This window comes from Calidris pugnax, unplaced genomic scaffold (genome assembly GCF_001431845.1).
Source record: "Calidris pugnax isolate Ruff unplaced genomic scaffold, ASM143184v1 scaffold18, whole genome shotgun sequence".
Classification (NCBI taxonomy): Eukaryota; Metazoa; Chordata; class Aves; order Charadriiformes; family Scolopacidae; genus Calidris; species Calidris pugnax.
Genome location: NW_015090812.1, coordinates 11307711 through 11328016, shown reverse-complemented (window position 1 = coordinate 11328016; position 20306 = coordinate 11307711). Strand labels below are relative to the sequence as shown.

General features: G+C 37.6%; 1 protein-coding gene across 1 annotated transcript in view; it reads left to right on the top strand.

The window, feature by feature from the left end:
* PIGK (phosphatidylinositol glycan anchor biosynthesis class K) overlaps positions 1–20300 on the top strand; it is a 69355-nt gene extending 49055 nt beyond the window's left edge. The window contains exon 11 of the mRNA XM_014939320.1: positions 19761–20300. Within this exon, the coding sequence (XP_014794806.1) occupies positions 19761–19877 (117 nt within the window). The 3' untranslated portion in view covers positions 19878–20300. The remainder of the gene's footprint in view (positions 1–19760) is intronic.
* The last annotated feature ends 6 nt before the right edge of the window (positions 20301–20306 follow it).

Below are 20306 nucleotides of genomic sequence, written 5' to 3'. Positions count from 1 at the left end.
TCTAACGTTCTCTTCAGTACTTTGACAAAATATTATACTAATGAACAGAAATTAAATTTTGATTTCTAATCAGGTTATTCCACAAGAAAATTTCAGACTTGCTACATCCTAAATTATTTATTGAAAGGAGACCCAGAACCTGATTTTGGGATTGATCTTAATCTTTATGGCTATTACTATAAATATAGTAATATAAATATAGTAATGGCTATTACTATAAATACAAATAATTACTAGTAATTATTTATTAATATAGTGCTATGAAAATAAAAAAATAACATCTCTATAAAGCTTCCCTGTAAAGTTCCAATTCTGAGAAATATGTTATATTTAATGTATTGTACCATGGTTGGTTAAAAAGACAAATGTGAAGAAAAGAAAATAAACAGTAGAATGAAAACAAATACTAACATTTAAGCCACCAGTTTTCAGACACAAACCAAAATCAGAAATTTGTAATCAAAGTAGCGCTCTCCATTTTCATAAACAAAAAGGAAAAATGTGGGCTTTTAACTGAAATAAAAAACCACTAGTGCTTCATAAAGCAATGCAGTCATTAATACAAATCTCTAAAATGGCAAAAGTGAAGCTTTCAGAGGAACTCCCACAGAAGGCAGACTTTTGAATGAGATTCTTTGTGTACAGCCATGCATACAATGCTGCCACTTAGAATAATTTTATGAATAGTGAGGCCAAGAAAAGAAGGAGAGTACTTTAATTCTGCACTTGTCTTTGGTTGAAACGGGTCTGGTGAAAGAACAGGAGAAACTGTGTTTGAGAAGATTGTTTGTATTTGTCATAAAGGTTATTCATTGCTGGCCTTCCAATTCAGCAAGTATTTTAATAAAAGTGACCAGCTTTAGTGCTGGTGCTTATGCTCTGAATGGCACTGTGTGTTAATGTATTTTGTCTAACTGGGATGTAGGATATTGAAGAGACTTAAATTGTTAGAGGTGTCTTACTGATGGACGAGTGTTTTAATGACAAAAGGCACGTTTCAGTGGGTAAATGCCAGATCTTGTGATGTTGTTATAATTGAAAACAAAGTGAAACAGCAAATTCTGGCCATGGTCACCTTGCATGCTTATTTTAGTCCATTGTAAAATATTGAGCAAATTAATTAACATGCTGTTAAAACAGGATGGAGGTCCCTTCCGGCCTGGACAGCTCTATGAAACAAACTTCCAGCCCATGGTGGTGATTGTACAATGTACTTGAAATTTGACGTGGCTCACAGTTGCCCATTTACTTAAAAATAAAGAGTTCCAAGCTTTTTTCTCATATGGGAGAATGCATGGAAGAATGTTAGATACAATTTTTAATTAAATTAGGTTGAGTTTCCTTTTGGGGGTCTGTGTTAATTTTGTTTGTTTTGTAGAGTTTTTAACCAGTGCATTTCTGTAGCCTCTCTGTAGAAGCCTTAGCAGAAAATGCCTTTTGTAATCTCAGGAGATGACTGGGAGATCGTGCTAACCCTGTTGAGTAAATATGTCTGTGTGTTCCAGATTCCAGTTGAGCAACTCACATGAGCACCATTATCTTTGCTGAGCTTAGACTCAGAGGACGTTAGGGAGTTGCCACATTCAGTCTAGTTTGAGGATATTGATTGCACTACACAATAAGGGATATTAAATATGAAATTTAAGAAAGAAGACAGGAGAGGGATCTCTAGAGTTACAGATGGACACACTGATGATCATCAAAGATGACTGTAACGTTGCAGTTCCGTATTGTCTTGCAAGAAGGTCTTTGTTTCCATAATTCTGTGCTTCTGTAATGAGTTTGCTCCCACTTCTGCCTCCCCGCTCAAAAAAAAAAGAAAAAAGGGAAAAAAAAGAAATCATTTTGCTTTGAAGATTAGTTTTTATTCATTCTCAGGACCTCATTCTCACATAGTAGAGTGTTAGTTTATTGCATTTGTTGATGCTATTCCTGTTTCACGCTGATTTAATTGAGAGAGGTTTTCCTTAGCAGCATTTGGCAGCATTGGAAATTGTTGAAACAGTATTAAGAAAATAGAACACACCATGTTGTATAGATTTTTTTGAAGTATTTTTTGATTATCTATAACACAACAATTTTAGCTCTTAGACTTAAATGTTTTCACAAACATTAAATTAAAGTGGTTTTATGTGGCTTACGATCTTTGTGAAATGCTCAATATGAAAATTAACCCGTCACATACTGATAGAGTCTTGAAAGCATAACTTTAAAATTCAGTGATCATACTGGTGCCTCGCCCCTCGCCTTGTAGCTGCCCTATAGCAATTGTTAAGTTTCAAGGGGGGGACCTCTCGTGCTCAATCTACATCTGTTCTGATGGTGGAGACTTGGTTCCTATTTATGTCTTAGAAAAACCATGAGTGGTGTTCAGAACTGTGGTCAAGTATGCAAGGTGCCTAATAGCACAGTGGTAGCACAGATTTGGGGTTTTTTATTTAATTTTTTTGGTGCATTTTATTATTTTTATTTGGTGCCTAAACTGGTAATTTTGGTTTATGGCTAATAATTTATCAAAAGTTTTGAAGTACTTGCATTTTACTGTGTCTTTACAGGCTGAGAGGTTCAAAAGCAATTTAGGATACTTAGATGTGTCAGGTTGGATGTGTAAAGTTTAAGAGATAGATATTTATACATTCTATGAAAATCTGTCCCTGTACCTGTGTTTGAAAATAGCTTTAAAGAATATCTTGCTTTTTAAAACACTGGTCATAGTATTCAGGTAGATGATGTCAAAGATAAAATACGAGCTTTTACCAAAAGGTCCAAATTTTGCTGCACTTGTTGGCACAGACACAGGTCTTTTCAGGAATGCTTTTCTTTGTCAGAACTGTATTTTTTCAGGATGACTGAAAATTGAATTTTTCATATAAAAGATTAGAAAGTACTCTCACTTTTGAATTCAATTTTATTTTGACAAAATACATTACCCGGCTACCCACTAAAAAGCCTTGTGGCATGTCACCTTGCACTAGGACACCTGCCTGCTCAGGTTTTACTTTTGCAGTTCTGAGCAACGTACTGAAGAAAGTATTGTTATGACTAGAGGTGAAAAAAGCTGTTTCAGATGTGTGTTGTGGAAATCTGCCAACATCCTCTTCCTCACCAGCTAAAGTCATCTTTGGGGTTCAGGCATTCTGACTATATTCCTGTGCAGAACTAAACCCAGGTGTGCTGTACACCTTTGGCTGAACCAGCCCATCTTCTGCTAGGGTGCTTGGGGTGTGTAGGAGTTACAAATTAATCTGGTTTGCTAAGATATTTTTTTTCTTTTCTGTATTAAGCGTATGTTTGTGAATTGTGTAACCTCGAGATGGTTTGTCTGCATTTTATAACTCTAATGGAAGTGGTCTCAAGTTGAATTGCGGCTGGATGTTATCCAGTAAATAAGAAATTGCTTCTTTCCCTAATTTATATACAGTATGTGGATTTAATGTCTCTCACTGTTGCATAAGTTAGAGATTATTTAAATTCTTTTGGCTTCCTTTGAATTGAATGCTACCTAGTAGAAAACTCTGTGCTCAAAAGGAGCAAAATAAACTTTCTGTGAAAAGCTATTACTGCATGGTCTTGCCAACCACCAAACCAAATATGTCATAGAGCAGCAGCGACACTCCTGCCAACACTGTGTGCTACTTGGTGCATATCAGTGCTTTGAAGTTCACTCCCTAATATTTCTTCTAATATTAAGGTTAATTTAAAAAAATTGTGAGTAGCAGTCTTGCTGTGTGTGTAAGTCATTTAATGTATGCAATGTGCACCTTTAAATTTAGAGAATAAGTGCTTAATTATTTTGATAGTACTGTTTTCTATAAGTAATAAATTAAAAGTGGAAAAGTCCCCTGTTTCTCACTCCAAGAAATCACCAAACACATTCTTGACTTGGTTGTAGCTGGTACAGATCTTTTATGGGCAAAACATTAAACCAGAAACATTTTCAGGCATTTTTTTTCTAGTGCATAGTTAGTGATGGTGTTCAGCATCCCCATATGTAAGCTGGTAGTCCACACAGACAGGAAGATTGTCTCTCTTGTTTTTCTGGTTCAGAAATCAAGTAGCACGTTAACCTAATGAAATCTCATAAATGAAGTTGTAACTTTCCTGAAATAGAGCATATTTCTGAGCGTAGCGTAAAATATTTTTGTAAAAGATATAAATTATAATATTTTTGACTTGCTGTTCATTTTCTCCTTGCTGCTTCCTGATCACAGAAGACAATGATGTGGCATTAGCATAAATTAGTGATGATATGTTTTTACAGTCAAGGTGCAGCTGCTTTTGTTTTGTTATGTTTTTAATCTGAGGATGAGGGAAAGCCTGTGGAAGCAGAGACCTAGTAAAGCAGTCTCTTTTCTTCCATATTCCCATTAAAGGACTGTAGTGGGTGATCACTCTCTGCCTATCCAGGCTCATTATTTTACTGTTTCTCAACCACAGGGAAGGTTCTGCTTCTTTATCTTTTTAAGTTGAAATATTAGATGGAAGCTCTTCTCTTAGTCTTCAAGACACAATAAAGATAAGTATCTTAGAATTATTTTTCTTTCAGTTGCTGCCTCCAAATCTTAAACATTTAACAGTAATTATGAGGAACTTCATTTCTGTAAGGATAGGCTACCAAAATATTCACGCATGGGGAGCTTTTCTTTTACCTGCACACAGCACAGCTCGGCAGAGCCAGAAAAGAAGCACGAGTGGTTTTTGTTGCTGACTGAGCATTACAGGGGAACTGAATGTAGTATTAAATTCTTCCAATTATAGCTGAAAACAATGGATTGAATAACTAAATGCATTGAAAGGTTTCTTGCGTGAGGAACCTGAACACTCCGTTGTGGGGTTCTTGTTTGTAACTGTTTCCTACTAGAAATACCACTCTGAACATTTTCTGTAAGCTAAGAAGGGGAAACTTTGCCATGGCCTGTTCCAGCTGCCCAGAGGCATTGGAGGTGGAGGATATTGTTTTTTCTTGCCAGGAATGTTGCATGCATTGTCCATCCTTTCTTCCTTGTTTATGCATTAAAATGTGGAAATTTACCTAACTTTTTTTTTTTTTTTAAATGAAACCAAAGTATATTTTTAAAACTATAAAATAATTATCTCTTTTTTCCTATTGCACAGCCCTGTTAAGAACTGTTAAGCAGTTATCAAGATGTTCTGTTTGATGTGCATTTACATTGTTAGCTTGCCTGGGCATCAGTAGGGTCCAGTCTCTGCTGTCATGTCTTGGAATGTGAATTTATCACTTCTTTGCAGAACTGTCACCCAGGAAGATGACAGTAACCCCTAGACTGTGCTCTCCCTCAAACACAGTCACCTCTTTGGGGAGATGCAGTGTGAAGAAATGGATGCATCTGATGCAGTGTTTTGAAAATGACCATTTTAGGTTGTACAGATCCTGCAGTTTCGACAAAATAGTATAGCACCAAACTGTTCAGTTTTCTGAGGTCATGTCTTTTTTCTCTTTCCCTGACCTATGAAAGCCCTTACATTTAAAGATTGGAATTGTGTCTTCATTCTTCTTTGGCACAGGGTGGAAGATCAGTTTGACAGGCAGCTTGGAGCAATTTAACCAGGGGCTGCCCCTCAAGTGGCCACACTCCACTCTCCCCCATTCCTGTTGGAGTCCTATGGTCATTAAGCACAGCAGTGAGCTGAAAACCACTGCTTAAAAAAAAAAAGGCATTTTTCAGCCTGGCTGGGTATGTGACTACAGAATTTCTAAAGCCGACGAGAATAGGTGGTATCAGCCAAAACTGATAAAGTGTATGTATAGTCCCTGAAAATTTTTGTTTATGTTTTCACATGAGCAGGTGAAAGAGAGTGAAAATAATTGTTACTTTGGAAAGCTGAAATGGAAATAATTCAAGGCTTTTGTGTGTATCATGGGAGTGCTCAGTTTGCCCTTGAGAATACTGGTAATATGAGGCATTATATGTCAATGTAGCATCGTGCATTTCCTGGAGTATGAGACATCAGTTTCATACCCACCAGCATATAGAATTGTCAGATGTACTATTAAAAATATATATATATTAGAAGATACCCTGGCTCTGTAGTAGCCATAATTGTTAGAGGTGCCATGTTGGATTTGCAACTTCTTTAAGAGGTAATTCCTGTAATCGTTTCTTTTTAATAAGCACTATCTAAGATGTAAAATGAAGGAAGAAGTTCAGGAATTGACTGTAACATGTCAGGCTTTATAGAGTGCTGTAGCTCTTTGTGGTTTGCTCATCTGAACTTCAAATAACTGCATTTGAAGGGTTGATAGTAGCTGTATAACCATGAACTCTAAAAATTATTACATTTCTTATATTAAAAAAAAAGATTTGTGCTTTTTTCGGCTGAATCAGCCATGTGTTTGACGATGTTGTACGCACAAATCTTTCAATATGCACTATTGATCTTTCTCTGTCTTTATTCTGGCTTTGAACTTGATTGTGACATGATGCCCTTTTCTTGTGCTTTACAACCGGCTCACAACTGTGATTTTAAGACTGTGCTTACTGTTTCTCTTGTGCTGTAGCTACGCTCAGAGCTCTACTGAAAGAGACAGGTTCAAAAATGCTTACAGATTAAAGTAAACTTCACATAGCATGTTGGCAAAAAGCAAAACGAGGTTAACAGTGAGAGATTCTGATTTGTAGACTAAGGCCATAAAGGACCATTACGTTAATCTCTTCTGACTTTCTGCACAGAGTACGTAGATACTTTATTTATATTCTCCTTTCTTTGTGGCTATATTCAAATCAGGAAGGATGACTAGAAAAAGGCAATGAGTAGAGGCTGGTAGATGTTTAATCAAAATATTGTAATTATGGGGGGAATATAAACGAGGAGGACAATTACGGCGCATTAGTACATGTACATGATTACAGAAAGTATGCGTGATATTACAGCTGTTATTGAAGAAGCAATATATACCTGTCCCAGGGGTCTCAGTTGCTAATGAAATGTGAATTGTTGCACAGTGCTATAGATAAAACATCAATAGCTATCTTGCTTTGTTTTGGGCAGTTGATATTAGAACTGTTGCTGTCGCTGCAAATGTGAGGAGGTTATTTTTAAGTGAGTTCTGTGATTTGAGACTCTTTGTTCTCCTTTGTGGTCATAAGCTTGGCTAATGTCAGAGCTGTTTTGCTAAAATTATCTCTCCAGCCATTTTCACTCTCAACATTGTAGTCCTCTATTAAGCATATAATTCATTTTTTTCATCGTTCTTCCATGCGATTTTTTGTGATACACTGGTGTGCACTCATTTGCATGTGTCATTTATAAACCTGAATTCTTAGATGTTCTGTGTCTTTTTGGATTTGTCTGCACTGGGTCCCATTTATTTGCTGTTCCTTCAAATATTGGAAACGTGAATACTATTTAGGTCATTGTGGTGAGTTGTCTCCAGTGGGGATAACTGGATAGGTTTTCAGTGCATAATGGTATGCAAATAATATACCTCTGCCTCACATGGGAATAGACTAAATATATGCACAAGCTCTCTGTGACCTTAATAGGTTTGTAGGCATCATAATATACCATGTGCTGCTGTAGCATAGTATCTGATGTACAAATATTTCACTTGTGGCTGAGGGCAAAGAGATGTATAAAATAACTCTGTGAATTTAGTGTGTGATCCACACACCTTACTGCATGTTGAAGTGTATACTGGCAATATAGCTGATTGACTTCTGTAACATAAGCAGAAGGTTTTAATAATAGTCACCATTAATAAAGCAGAAGATGCTTAACATCTTATGCTTAGAACATGCAAATTCATTACACTGATAGAGCGTCTTCATGCACAATGCAAGATGAAACTGAAAAAATGTAGTAAAATGATAAATAAATTACTCCATTAGACTGTTTTTATGTTTACGATGTTTCATATATAAAAGTACCTTTTAAAAATTTTGCTTCTTTTTAGTTCATTTTTATTACAGGTTCTAGAGCAATTCAGGAAACAGATGCTGCATTTAAAACAGCTTTGCTGTAGTGAAGCTCTCTGTACAAGAGAATGCATTCTTCCTAAAACTTCATTTTACTTAAATTAACTTGTATTTCCACTGAGGAAGGCTTATATTAAGCACAAAGGGAGGCTTAGCGGTTTAGACTTCCATCAAATAAACTGCATAACTAAGAAGAGAAGATGCCAAGCCTCACACTCTTGTACTTGAAAGTATTGTGTTCTCTCTCATGGGAACTCAAGATTAGAGAAATTATAAAGGCTTTGCATAAAAACAGGGAGTTAGAATTAATTTTTGCTTAAGCAGGGAAGTGTCAAAAGCCTATTATGGTAATTTTTCAATTTTGTCTTAACTGTTCACACATTTTAAAATAGTTGTACAATTGAGTGGAGGCATAATTGATGTGTTGTGGTTTCTTTTTTTTCCTTTGGCCATCATAAAATATAGCTTAGGTGCACTTAAGCTTGGAAGAAGTAGGTGTGCTAATTAAGTAGATGAAAATTTTCATATCATACTGAGAAGATTTGCCTAATGGATTGGAATAGCATTCTAAGAATGGTTCCCCTATTCTTAATTACAGCCAAGTACCAAATATCAATATTAGATGAAGACAATTAAACCACAGAAACCTTAGTGAGAAAGCATAATTCCTAGCAGTTGAATTTTGGGGTTGTAGCAACTATAATCTTCAGTATTATTATTATACTAAACGGTAGGAGTAAAAGTCTACATTAAAAAAATGTTACTTAGTAACTGTATTCATTGTCTTTTCATGGAAATTAAAAGCTAAAATATCATGGAAAGAAGAGCTACTGCTACATATATTTCATTAATTCTTACTGAATTAAAAAAATATAAATCTTATCATATATCATAACAGCCTATAAAGTGCCAGGGTAGTAGTTTAAAAATTATGCTTGATCTGAACAAGTTTTAGGACTTCCCTAATTAAAAGAAAACTGATTTAGCAAAACTTTTAATGGTCAATTAAATCAATTTTTCTTTTGGTAAATACACTATTTAACAGAAGAAATACTGTTCCAGAGTTGCTTTCGTTTTGGTGATCAGTTTTGCTGTTTGATAGGAGGAGTCTTTGGTGGAACAAGCTGTGCATTTGGAATGAGACTTACTGGCAAATGTGAAAGTAAGCAATACTCCTAGATGGTTATTGATTAATAAGGCTTTCGTTTTTAAGTGCAGAGAAATGGCATCTTTCCTGCCTTTCAGCTAATTTTTCTGCAGAAACCTCTTTCGGCAATGAAGGCCATCAAAGGTGGCATTCCCAAATTATGCCCAACTTGGTCAGAATTTTTCTGGCTCGCTCTGCAGTAGAACCTGGTGTAAAGACAGATCTGCTGTATTACAGGGGTGAGGTGTGTTGTTTGTCACTTCTCCTGATGCTGCTGAGTGGCTCCTGTCAAGACCCACTTCCAGTTTCTCTTACTTTTTATCTTAGACTTTGTGGTCTGATTCTTCGTTAGCTCTTCCCTCCCCAAAAGCGGTGACAGGAACTACCCAACAAGAAGTACAATGTGGTTGTGTGGTTTTTGTGAGGAGAGGCCTGGAAAGGGGGCTCAGCATCCATTCTGGCTGTTAAATTAGTTCTCCAGTTTATGGGTTTCTGGTGTGTTTTATTTGTGTCCCTGGAATAATAACGCCAGGGATAAGAAAGCCAGATGTGTGCACGGATGTGTGTGTGGAGTGGAGGGAAAGGAAGGGATGCTGTTAGATCCTTAGGCAAAGGGCAAAGTATGACTTAGTCTTTATTCCATATTTTGTTGCTTAATACTGATTGCAGGGGGTGTAGAAACATGTGTGTGTGTAAGCACATATGTAATTTGACTGTAAGACTAAATTCTTGACTTAGTTTATGTTACCTGTCACTAAGTATGTGTAGGATCAGGACCTTTCTATATAAAGCAGATTACTGAAGAACTTTATAGTAGGATGTCCAAGATGCAAGATTTAATTCCGTTTTCTGGTGTCAGTTCAGTGTTCTGTAACATTTTCATTTCTCGCATAACCTTGTACAGTTTTTATTAATCATTACTTTTTTATTGTTTACACATGAAAGCTTCTCTGATAGACAGTGTGTATTTAAATGGTATTTCAGTGAGTAGTAAAATTAGCAGTGACAGTTTCGCTAGTTTTTTTTCTTCTATCCACTGTATTTCTTCTGAGCTTATGCAGCATAAAAAGGAGCTGTTACCAATAAGCTCACATGGATAAGGAGGAAATATAAATGTTACCAACCTTAGCTTGACATATTTTGCAGTGCTGTGATGGAAGATACCTTCTGAACATTTTTCCTCAGGTGAAGGCACTGTTAGCTCCAAATATATTCACACATTTATCCCACTTAACCGTGTAAACTTAGTGAGGTGCCTTTGGTGATTTTTTTTGTGTTAAGTTAATTATATTTTGTTTACCCTTCAGTAGAATACTGTGAGGAGCACGGCAATGTAACTCACACGCTCTTGACAGGACTGATGAATGGCCAGAGATAGAGATATTGGCAGGCTGCTCTCTAGTGCTCTGTCTAGAATTGTTTCCCTAAATAATTCAGAGGGTTGAAATTTGATGAAATCATTTCCATTTGAAGAATGCATGGAAGGGGTAAATGAATGAAGACTCCAGTAATGGAGCAGTTGTGTTCATTCTGTTGCACAGACAAGACAGCATCCCACATCATGGTTTCCACACAATTCTTTGCATGAAGTTGTGATTCAGCTTTGTGCAAGCCATCACTTGTGTAGCGAGTGGCTTCCTTGCTCAGTGTGTGGCACCCTGCCATAGCCATCTTTCTCCTCCTCTCAGTTTCCCCCCAGGCAAGAGGCCCCACAGACTGACAGCTGTCTCCTCTGGCTTGATGCTCCTGGAGAAGCTCAGCCCCGGTGGTGGGACTCTGTGAATATAGTGAGTGGTCCCATGTTTTCAGGAGGGAGGTGCTTAACGTGAAAGACCATCTACAAATAGATGCCTGACAAACAGATGATGACTAGGACTTACAGAGGACTGAGTGACAACATGACATCGGTAGGGCAGTAGCCTGTGGTGAGTTTAGATGGTAGGCAGGAAAAGTGCAGCTGGTTTGCCACTAGATTAGGAACATCTGTGGTTTTATCTTTTTTAAAGACTTACCCTTTCGGAAAGATGTTGATATTGTACGTATTGCATGTGGTAACCTGGGGGGGTGTACACTCAGCTACACTCATTTATTCTTCCAAAAAGATGGTCTTTGAGCCCCATGTAGCATTCAACTGATGAATCTAGTGTCATGCAAATGTCATGGAGGAACAGTAAATATTTATACCATAAATCTGTCATTCTTAATGGCAGCTGCCTAGAAGAACTCTTTGCAGTAATGGATCTGGTCTCTGGACTCCTTGTTCTTTGACATACCAACATAACAGAAATGGCTTTCTCGTGTAGGTATAATTATGTGGAACCACTAAATAAGTGTCTGTATTACTGCTGTGTCCATGTTTTATGGACTGTTTCTGAGATTGTGTAGCAGCCAGAGTAGCCAAAAGTATTATGTTGATATTTCAGAATAGTTCTTTTTCGTTTTCCTTTTTTTTTTTCTGCTCACATAGAGAGTACGTATGAAATAAACTCGGGTGAGAATACTTGTCTGGCATTTGAGTGGAAAACTAGTGAATACAACAATTGCTTTTAAAAGCTGGGTGGTGGCAGGGAACAAACTGATCTATCACCAGTTACAATACATTGGTTTCTCATTGCAAATGAAAGTGGTTTGCAATAACAACACAGCCATATTTGATCTCACTCATATAAATGTGCAGGCACCTTTTGCCTCAGCCCTGCTTCTCCCTTCATCCATTTTTTCATGCCTGTCTCTTAAATATAATGCTGTTTTGAGTTGTGCAAGCTGGAGCTAGAAAATGTGGAGCTCTACTGCACACGTATATAATGTAGCACACAGCTCAGGGCAAAGGAGAACTTTTTAAATTATAGTTGTAGAGATTTAAGAAATAAGCAATAAAATTACATGAATAAGAAATACTTATTTCGATTCCAGTTTCTTAAAATGTAGCTGTTGAGTTATTGGATTAGAATTTGTACTCAATATGGCATATTGAATATAAGATCTAATGTTGTCTAACATCTGTTGTTAATACAGCCTGCCACCTGGAAATAAATGAATAGATACTCATGGGATATCCAGAAAAAAAATGTGTGGTTAGAAGCATCACTACTACTTTGAAAGGAATAGCATAATAATTTATGAACATCGTGGTTTCTCCATACAAACAGAAACAACTTCGTTTGAATTTGATGATCAAAATTATGCTTCATAATGGCAGTTCTGAGGCATACAATTAATTTTACGAGATTTAGGAAAAAAAACCTGCTTCAGAGCATATTGATATAAAAGCATTTGGATGGGCTCACCTTGTGGTCCAGAGAGATGCTGTGGGGAATCCCAGTTAGGTTGCCAAGGAGGAGGTGGGTGCGCTGTGCTCCTTAGACAGGCTGGGCTGGGGAAGGCTGGTGCTTGGAGAACTCATCCCAGACCGAGATGGGTGGGCACTGTCCATGCCCACGCTGCCTCCTCTGCCGGGCTGAGGGGTTGGCTCTGGTTCTGCTCCCACTGGCACTGGCATGTTGTGTGTCTCTGAACAAGATCTGCACCGTTCAAGACTTGGAGATAATCTTTTCCCAGGAGAAAGTGAGCAGTGCAGGCTGTGTGGAACAGTAGTGCTCTGGTAATAGTTTTGCCCTCTTTACACAATTTTTTTTGTGAATGCAACATACTTTTGTCCCTGTAGCAGCTTCTGTGCACCCTTTCCACCGCCTTTGTTTTTTGCAGCTGCTGTTTTCTCTCTGCTTAACCCAAAGTGCAGCAAGGGGGTTGCTCTTATATTTGATAATTTTTAGAGGCCCTCTCCACTGAGCCTTGCTAATCTTGCAAGGCAATCTGCCTTGCTAATGTGTATTTCTGTTATTTTCTGACCCTTTTTAGTGTAAGGACCTCAAGAAGTTCATCTTTCTGTTTGTGGCATGGCACTGTGTGCTGTTTCTGCCAGTAATCTTCCTCTTGTTTAAATCAATTAAATATCAACATTTATTAAAAAAGAAAGATGCTTCTCAAAGTAGCAGTGGCCAAGTTTTGAATACCGCATCTCCTTAACTGAGCTGCTCATCTTCTATTTTTGCATGCTTCAGTTGGCATGAAGTTTTGTGTTTGCAAATGTAATTCATATATTTGCTACGGACTTAGGTGCTCTTTTGTGAAAAATCATGATCATGGCTTCATATAAGAGTATGAATAGGATTAAAATATAAAAAACCCAATTTTCTTAATATAACTTAAGTAGATGTAGTTGGGTGTTTTTCCTAAATGCTACTTTATATTGTGACTTTTTTAATCTCTACCCTAAAGCATGCACGAGTTCCATAATGTAACTACTAGTAGCTGGGCAGGTAAGAGCTCAGCCCTCGAGCAGAGGTGAGACCTCTGTTGAAGATAGATATTTATAATTACTGCTGCCCGTAGAGAGCTGTGTGTGTCAGCTTTGGCTGTGGCAAGTCCCCCAGCCTGGTTTGGAGGCCCCCGGTACAGTCCCTCTTGTGTTTGCCACATTTTTCTGAGTGCTGGCTTCTCTGGGAATTAAACTGCGCTGGGCCCCAGGTGCTGGGAAAGCTCCCTTTGATTAGAAGAAGTATATTATGTATTGTGTCACAGGTTGGAAGATTAATGAATAATTGTTTAACAACTAAAAGCACTTTAAAGCGCTATGTATTGCTGAGAGATAATACTGAAAGAGAATAATAAGTGAGCAGCCATTTTTGAAGTAGAAGTTCATTTCTAAAAAGGCCTTATAGATTACATATTTTAGAAGGAAATGAAAAACTAAAGCTATCATAGCAGTATTGTAGTTTATATTATGGTGATTACACATGTTTCAAAGTAAATATTTAAAATGGAGTTGTAGGCATTGATATGTTAATTCTGTTTAACTGCTGTTCTTCCCTGTATCCTTCATGAATTTTTGTTGATGATGAGTGAACTTTCTTCATAATTTTATTAATATTGGAGATATCAGTAATCGTGGCACTGTGGTTAATAAATACAAACTGGGAGATTAGACAAAAGTGCTTTAAATTGTTTTGCAGATTAACAGACACTGTTTATGTTGGAAGTTCTCTTATGACTTTAATCTTGCTGTGGGCACAAAAGAGGATTAAACTATTACTAGATGGCTGGTCCTCACTCCCATGTGAGGACCCCAAATCAAAACTGTAACTGGCAAATTAGAAGCACATACTTCCGCTAAAACCTTTGAGGACATAGTTAATGCTGTGATTTGCTTGTGATACATATAAATTCATTCTGAAATTAAAGTTTGCTGTGTGCTTTGTCGTAAGAATTGAGAGGATTACCCAGTTTGAAAGTTTAAATTGCAAGTAATGGAATTGTTATGGAGTGCCGCTAGGAAATATATAATGTGCTATTGGCATAGTAGAATTTGGCTTTTACAAGGAGTTTCCTTGTCCTTCCTTTTAAGATCACTGTGGGGTTTTTTTCTGAGATGAGAAGCAGGCAGGTTGTTTCAGTTTTGGATCTGAGGCTGGCCTTGGATTTCAAAGACCTGTTTCGAAATGGGAATCTTTATTTCAATGTTGGTCTTTAACACAGACCCTAACATAAAATTAAGTATCTTGAGAAACAAGAAATAGAACCATTAGTGTTGGAATGGAAGAAATAGAAATGTTCATTTAAATGGAGAATGACCAAGAAGAAAACTTGGATATTTACACCCCAAAAGACATAAAACCCACCCCAATGATCTAACAATGATGGTGAGCACTACACAGAGGAGCAGCACATGTTCTTCACTTCCTTGCAGGTGCTTGCTGGCTCCAGGACTGGTAGAAGTGGAGAATTCCACAAAGGGACGTGCATGGGATTTCCCCCCAGTGCTGGACCTGCTGCTGTTTGCCAGGCAGCCTCAGAATCCGGGCTGGTATTTTATACCACGTGTGCTGCAATAAATAGGCTAAAACTGGGTCTAGAGTACTCTGCACTGAAACTCCAGGGAGAATCAAGCAGGGATTAATTTGAAATACGATAGCTGCCACTTTAATGGACTCGTTGGAATGCAGCACTTCTAATGTTTTATTTTTGTGCCATTACATATGGCTATTTTGCACTCATGGTACAAACACACACCATCTGCCTCAGGTTGGGGAAGAACATCCCCCATAGCACGGATGATGTGCATGTTCATTTCTAAGGTTTTGCCCACTTTTTTAAAGCTGTGTATGGAATAAGCTGCTGGAGAAGACTGAAGAATTTGCGTATCCCTTTTCCATTTGGGAATTTACTACATTCCTGACTATATACTGGGTGCACTGCTTTCTCTACTGCAGCCATCCCAATGTGGATTCTGAGTTTAACCCAAAGCTTTCTGTACCAGTATTTTTGTCCTTACCGAGGACACTAATGCAAAGGGAGTTCTGTTGGAAGAGGATTGTAGGGTTGGAATATCATGATATTGAACACAGTGTTTTCCACGGGAAATGTTAATACATTGTGTTTTAAATCTTATTGCTGTTCTGATGTAACATTTTAAAATGAAGCCATTCTTAATCTAATTACACTTCAGCTTTAATACTTTTTTTATTATTTTATGCATAAAGCTAATTTTAATTGGAGTAACAAGTATTGCATGTTTTATGAAACACCTTCATTGAAAGTCTTGGATACCTTCCATTTGGGTCCCTACAGACCCATCCAGTTTGAAAATACACTGTTTTATCCTCTCTTTAATTACAGTACTTGGAGCAACTCTGTTAAACTGTTTTTAAGTTCCACCAGATAATGAGTCTACCAGAACTAGAGAGCGTACAATAGAAAACTGTTCACAGGAGGAAGCTTGCTGTTGCTTAGCTACCTATCTTTTTAATTTGGAATCTCCAGCAATTCGGTAATGACTAGCCCGTAAGCTGCTAAATGTGTTTGTTTGTGACACATTGTACCATTTTATACGTGCATTTCACCTGTGTTACTGCTATTATTGTAGGGGTAAAGAGGGCGTTTATAATGAGGTTGTATTGTGGTGTAGATCACAAAACCTAAATATGTCAGGAACAGCAGCAGTACTCGGTACGTGAAGTTCTAAGGTGGGTAATACAACAATGAAATTCCAAATAATTGAGGCAAAAGAGCTCCTGCCTCTGCTCCTCCAGATCAGTGCCGAGTATGAGGAGGTTATACATAATTTGTAAGTACTGGAACCAATCTGTAGTCTTTTATGATAGTACGCTTTCTCACATCAGCTTAAGCATAATAAAGATAAATAATGAATCGCAAATTAAAATTCTGCAATATTTAACATTTTTTGTCCATTTGGCATTTTCTCATTAAGTGGAAAAAATGCCTGACTTTCAAAAATTGCCTGACTTTCACAGAAATTTGTTGGAATAAGATCCTGAAGTCTGCAATGTTCATAGGATAAACACTCAAGTTTTTTTAGGACTCTGGGAAAAACTTTCTATTCAGTAATGCTTTCTGATCAGTCCTAAAGTTGATATAAAGGGGCACTTTATCTAGGGATTGCTTATGCCACAGAACTAGCATAGAAAGAAACACTCTCTCTTCTGAACCTTTTTCCAGCATGAGGATCTAAAAAGGAAACTTTTTCATTTGCTATTAAAGTGATTCTTTCTTTTAGTAGTTTTTCCCCTTAGGAGAGATCTCTGGGACCCTTCCCCACCTGCTTGCACAAAATAGTCTAGCAGATTCTGGAGCAGTAGACCTGAGGCTCCTGTATGGTTATGGCAGGGCATCCCCCTGCCCTCTGACCTGCCCACGGAAGCTGCTGGCCTGGCCCTGACAGCTCGGGGTGATGCCACGGTGACACAGGTACAGGGCAGCACTTGTGGCAGTGACACGGGTGTGCCACGGGGAGAGGTTTGTTGGGTCTGCTGGTACAATGGTGCCAGCTGAAAGCTCTGCCAGTTGGTGTTAAAAGTACAATTTGTTGGTGCAATTCACGGAAGCAGCAGCTCCATCTTACATAGAGGTGGGTTTCATTCAGAGATGCAAAATGCAGCTCTTGGCAAACCACACTGAAGTTCCTGTACAGCTTCACTGACATGCCCAGCTGGGCAAAGATTGGTTATCAAAGTTTTCTGTATTAAATTTGTTACAATTTTAGAAGGATGAACTTGTCAATTGGAAAGCTAATTACATTTTTAATTCAGTGATGAACTTTCTTCAGAATCTATGATCAAGTTAATATAAAGCAAATTACATATTTCAGCTCTTAAAGGTATACTTTGTGTGTTTTTAACAGGAATCTGTGTAATCCTAGTTTAGGTATTCATAAGGTTTTGATGTCTGTGTGCCTCTAGTGGAAAATACCAGCATATTTCAATATAATTTTGTGCTCAATTAACCTCACTATTGACTTACAGATGTACAACAGAGTTGCATCTCTTTAGCCTTTTATTGAGGTTTAATATGTATTTGTGGATTTCAGTTTCTGGGTCTGTAAATCTTTCTCATTAAGACAATTTATTTTTAAGATTATGAAGTTTGTAGCTCTTGTATAGCCTCAGATGTATTTTTTGTTGTACCCTCATGTTTTTAATACTTCACATTTTTACATTGCATCCCATGGCTTTAAAGTGACTGTACGTATGTCCTTGATTTCTCAGCTCGGAGCCATTGCTGCACTGGCCCCTGCTTGTGGAATTCCATGGAGGCTTCAGTACATGGCATGACAAAATTTAAAACCATACTCATAGATCACCTTATAAATATTTATTCATATAAATTCTTTAAAGAAATTAAATTACGTGCTCTATACAAAATAGGAGAGAGAGGCTTTTAGTGTCACTGACTGCAAATTGAAGTCATTTGTCTAGAAGGGTCAGGTGCCACTTTGTGGTAAGGAATTTGTCTGAGATCCAAGAAAGGAAAGATTGATAGTACAAAGAGATTGATGAAACGGGCACTGCAATATGCATACGAAGTTACGGGTTAATTAGGAGGATTTAAACAAGAAAGTTCCTTTGTGTGGAGAAGTGTCGTGTGCCGTTACTTTGAGAAGCGAGGTGTGCTGGCAGCCTTTTTGAACACACAGGGTTGATTTTCTAAGATGTTGATGTGGAGATGTGTGGTTGCGAGCATCAGCGAGGTGGCAAATTACCAACAGCACGTACGCTGCAGCTGATGAGAGCTGCTGAGGAAATGGGGTGGTTTGCATATATAGACACCGTCTCTGCTCATACCTTTGGTCTGGTTGTTGTTGATGTGAATTATAATGCTGGTTCCGTGATTCCTGTATCAGAGTAAAATCATTAATATTTCAGAGTGCCAAGTTCTTCTGGTGTCTCAGGTGACACGGCTATTTGTTACACTTTTTAATTACAAACATGGTACTTGGAGAAAAATCCTAAAGCTAAAACTACGTAGCTTAGAAAATGAGAGCTGAGCAATCAACAAACATTGTTTTCTTGTTGATAGGAAAGCTGTTCTGAAAGAACAGACGCTTCAAACTGTTCCTTATTGCATTAAAGTTCACCAGCCACCTGGTACGTTTAGTGGAGAACGACAAGCTTCTGTATGCAGATTCACACAGAAATTGCAATGGTACTGTCTTTTGTAACAGCTACTCACATGGCAGGAAGAGAATTTTAAATTTGACCTAAATGCAACAAAACCAAAATATTCTTTTGCCCCTTGTTTCTGGTCCTATACAAGGACAAAATAGTGCAGGAGTAAAAAGCTCGACAAGCACTTTGGTATTTATTATTGTAATAGTAAATCATCTCTGTCTGCCTAGAAGAGCTGTAAAACATACCTGCTGAGGGCAAGAGTAGGCACAAGCATGAGAGACTGAGTTATACTTCTAAAAATCTGTAATTCTGATATTTTTGTTATGATATTCTTAACTAATATTTTGCTTCACCTTATTCCTAGCCTTGGAGACAGATCTCGGGGCACGTAGCAGCTCTTATCTTCTACAATCCATTTCTTGCTGAATATGTAGTATCTGAATTTTTTTTAAATATGAGGAGGAAGAGGACAGACAAGCTTTATCCTGTCTTACTGCACAGTGTGAGATAGAAAAGACCTTAACAAATTGCAGTGTATTGCCTTTTACTGAAGATGAAAAAAATTGTTGAAGGGACAGGTATTTGAATTGCAGAATATATTTCTACATTAAAGAAAGGCAGTTAGACTCAATGAGGCCCCTGGGAAATGTGATTGACGTTAAAAACAATCCTGTTTTGTTTTATGATATCCCTGTAATGATGAATGTTAGTTCCTTATGTGGTTACATATCTGTTTGTTCACATAATTCTGAGTACAAAAGGAGCTGTAGAAAACATTCTAGGTAGTGGAAAAAGCAACACTGACTTTTCTCTTCTACATTTTCACTTGTAGGAACTGTTTTTCATACTCGTAGCATTTCTCTCTTGTATTAACATGAGACCAGACATGAGAAATGCTGTCCAAACAAATGAGTTTGAGCATGTCCCACAACGCTGATGCACAACCATCAGTGGTGTCTGAGGCACAGTTCTAGTGGCCTTGTGGTACTTAACCTCCCTGCTTGAGGGGCAGCTCACCCCCCAGCAGCCTTTCCACCACATCCAGAAGAAAGATGCTCTACTGTATGAAGAAATACAGTTTATTGTTATTTTTCTCTACTGAAAGGGTTTACGTTTTTTTTACACTTTATAGACAGAGTGCCTGTTTAACGGGAAAACTAAGCACAAATTCTTTGTGTTTATCTTTTTGTTGTTTTTTTTCTTTTTTTTCAGAAACCAAAACAAAAGGACTGGCATCCTCCTGGGGGATTTATTTTAGGACTCTGGGCCTTGATCATCATGGTTTTCTTCAAAACATATGGAATCAAGCACATGAAACACGTCTTCTGAATTCGAGCAAGCGAGATGATTGCGTTGCCTGCTACTTTGGATTCATTGGTGTCATCCAAGTGCTCTGTACTTGTATTATGGTTGAAAAACAACATTGAGCTCTCAGTTCTAAAGGTTACTCTGAAGTCATCTCTTCTGCCTCCTTTTCTGAAAATAGTCTGACAAATGTCTAATGTTAGAGGATTTTTTTTTTTCCACTTTGTCTTGTGGAAGGAGGGAACTAAACATAGTAACAGAATTTCTGATGTTGACTGTGAATTGTAAATGGGCAAATTCTTTCCCCCGTATACTCAACATATATCTTAGAAGTAGTCAATCTATCACTAAAGAACTAGACATTGTGCGGAACGTTATTTAAGGTGTCATTTTATTGATTAAAAACTTAAGCCACTTTGCAGACTTTGGCATGACGTATTGAAAGTTCCCCCC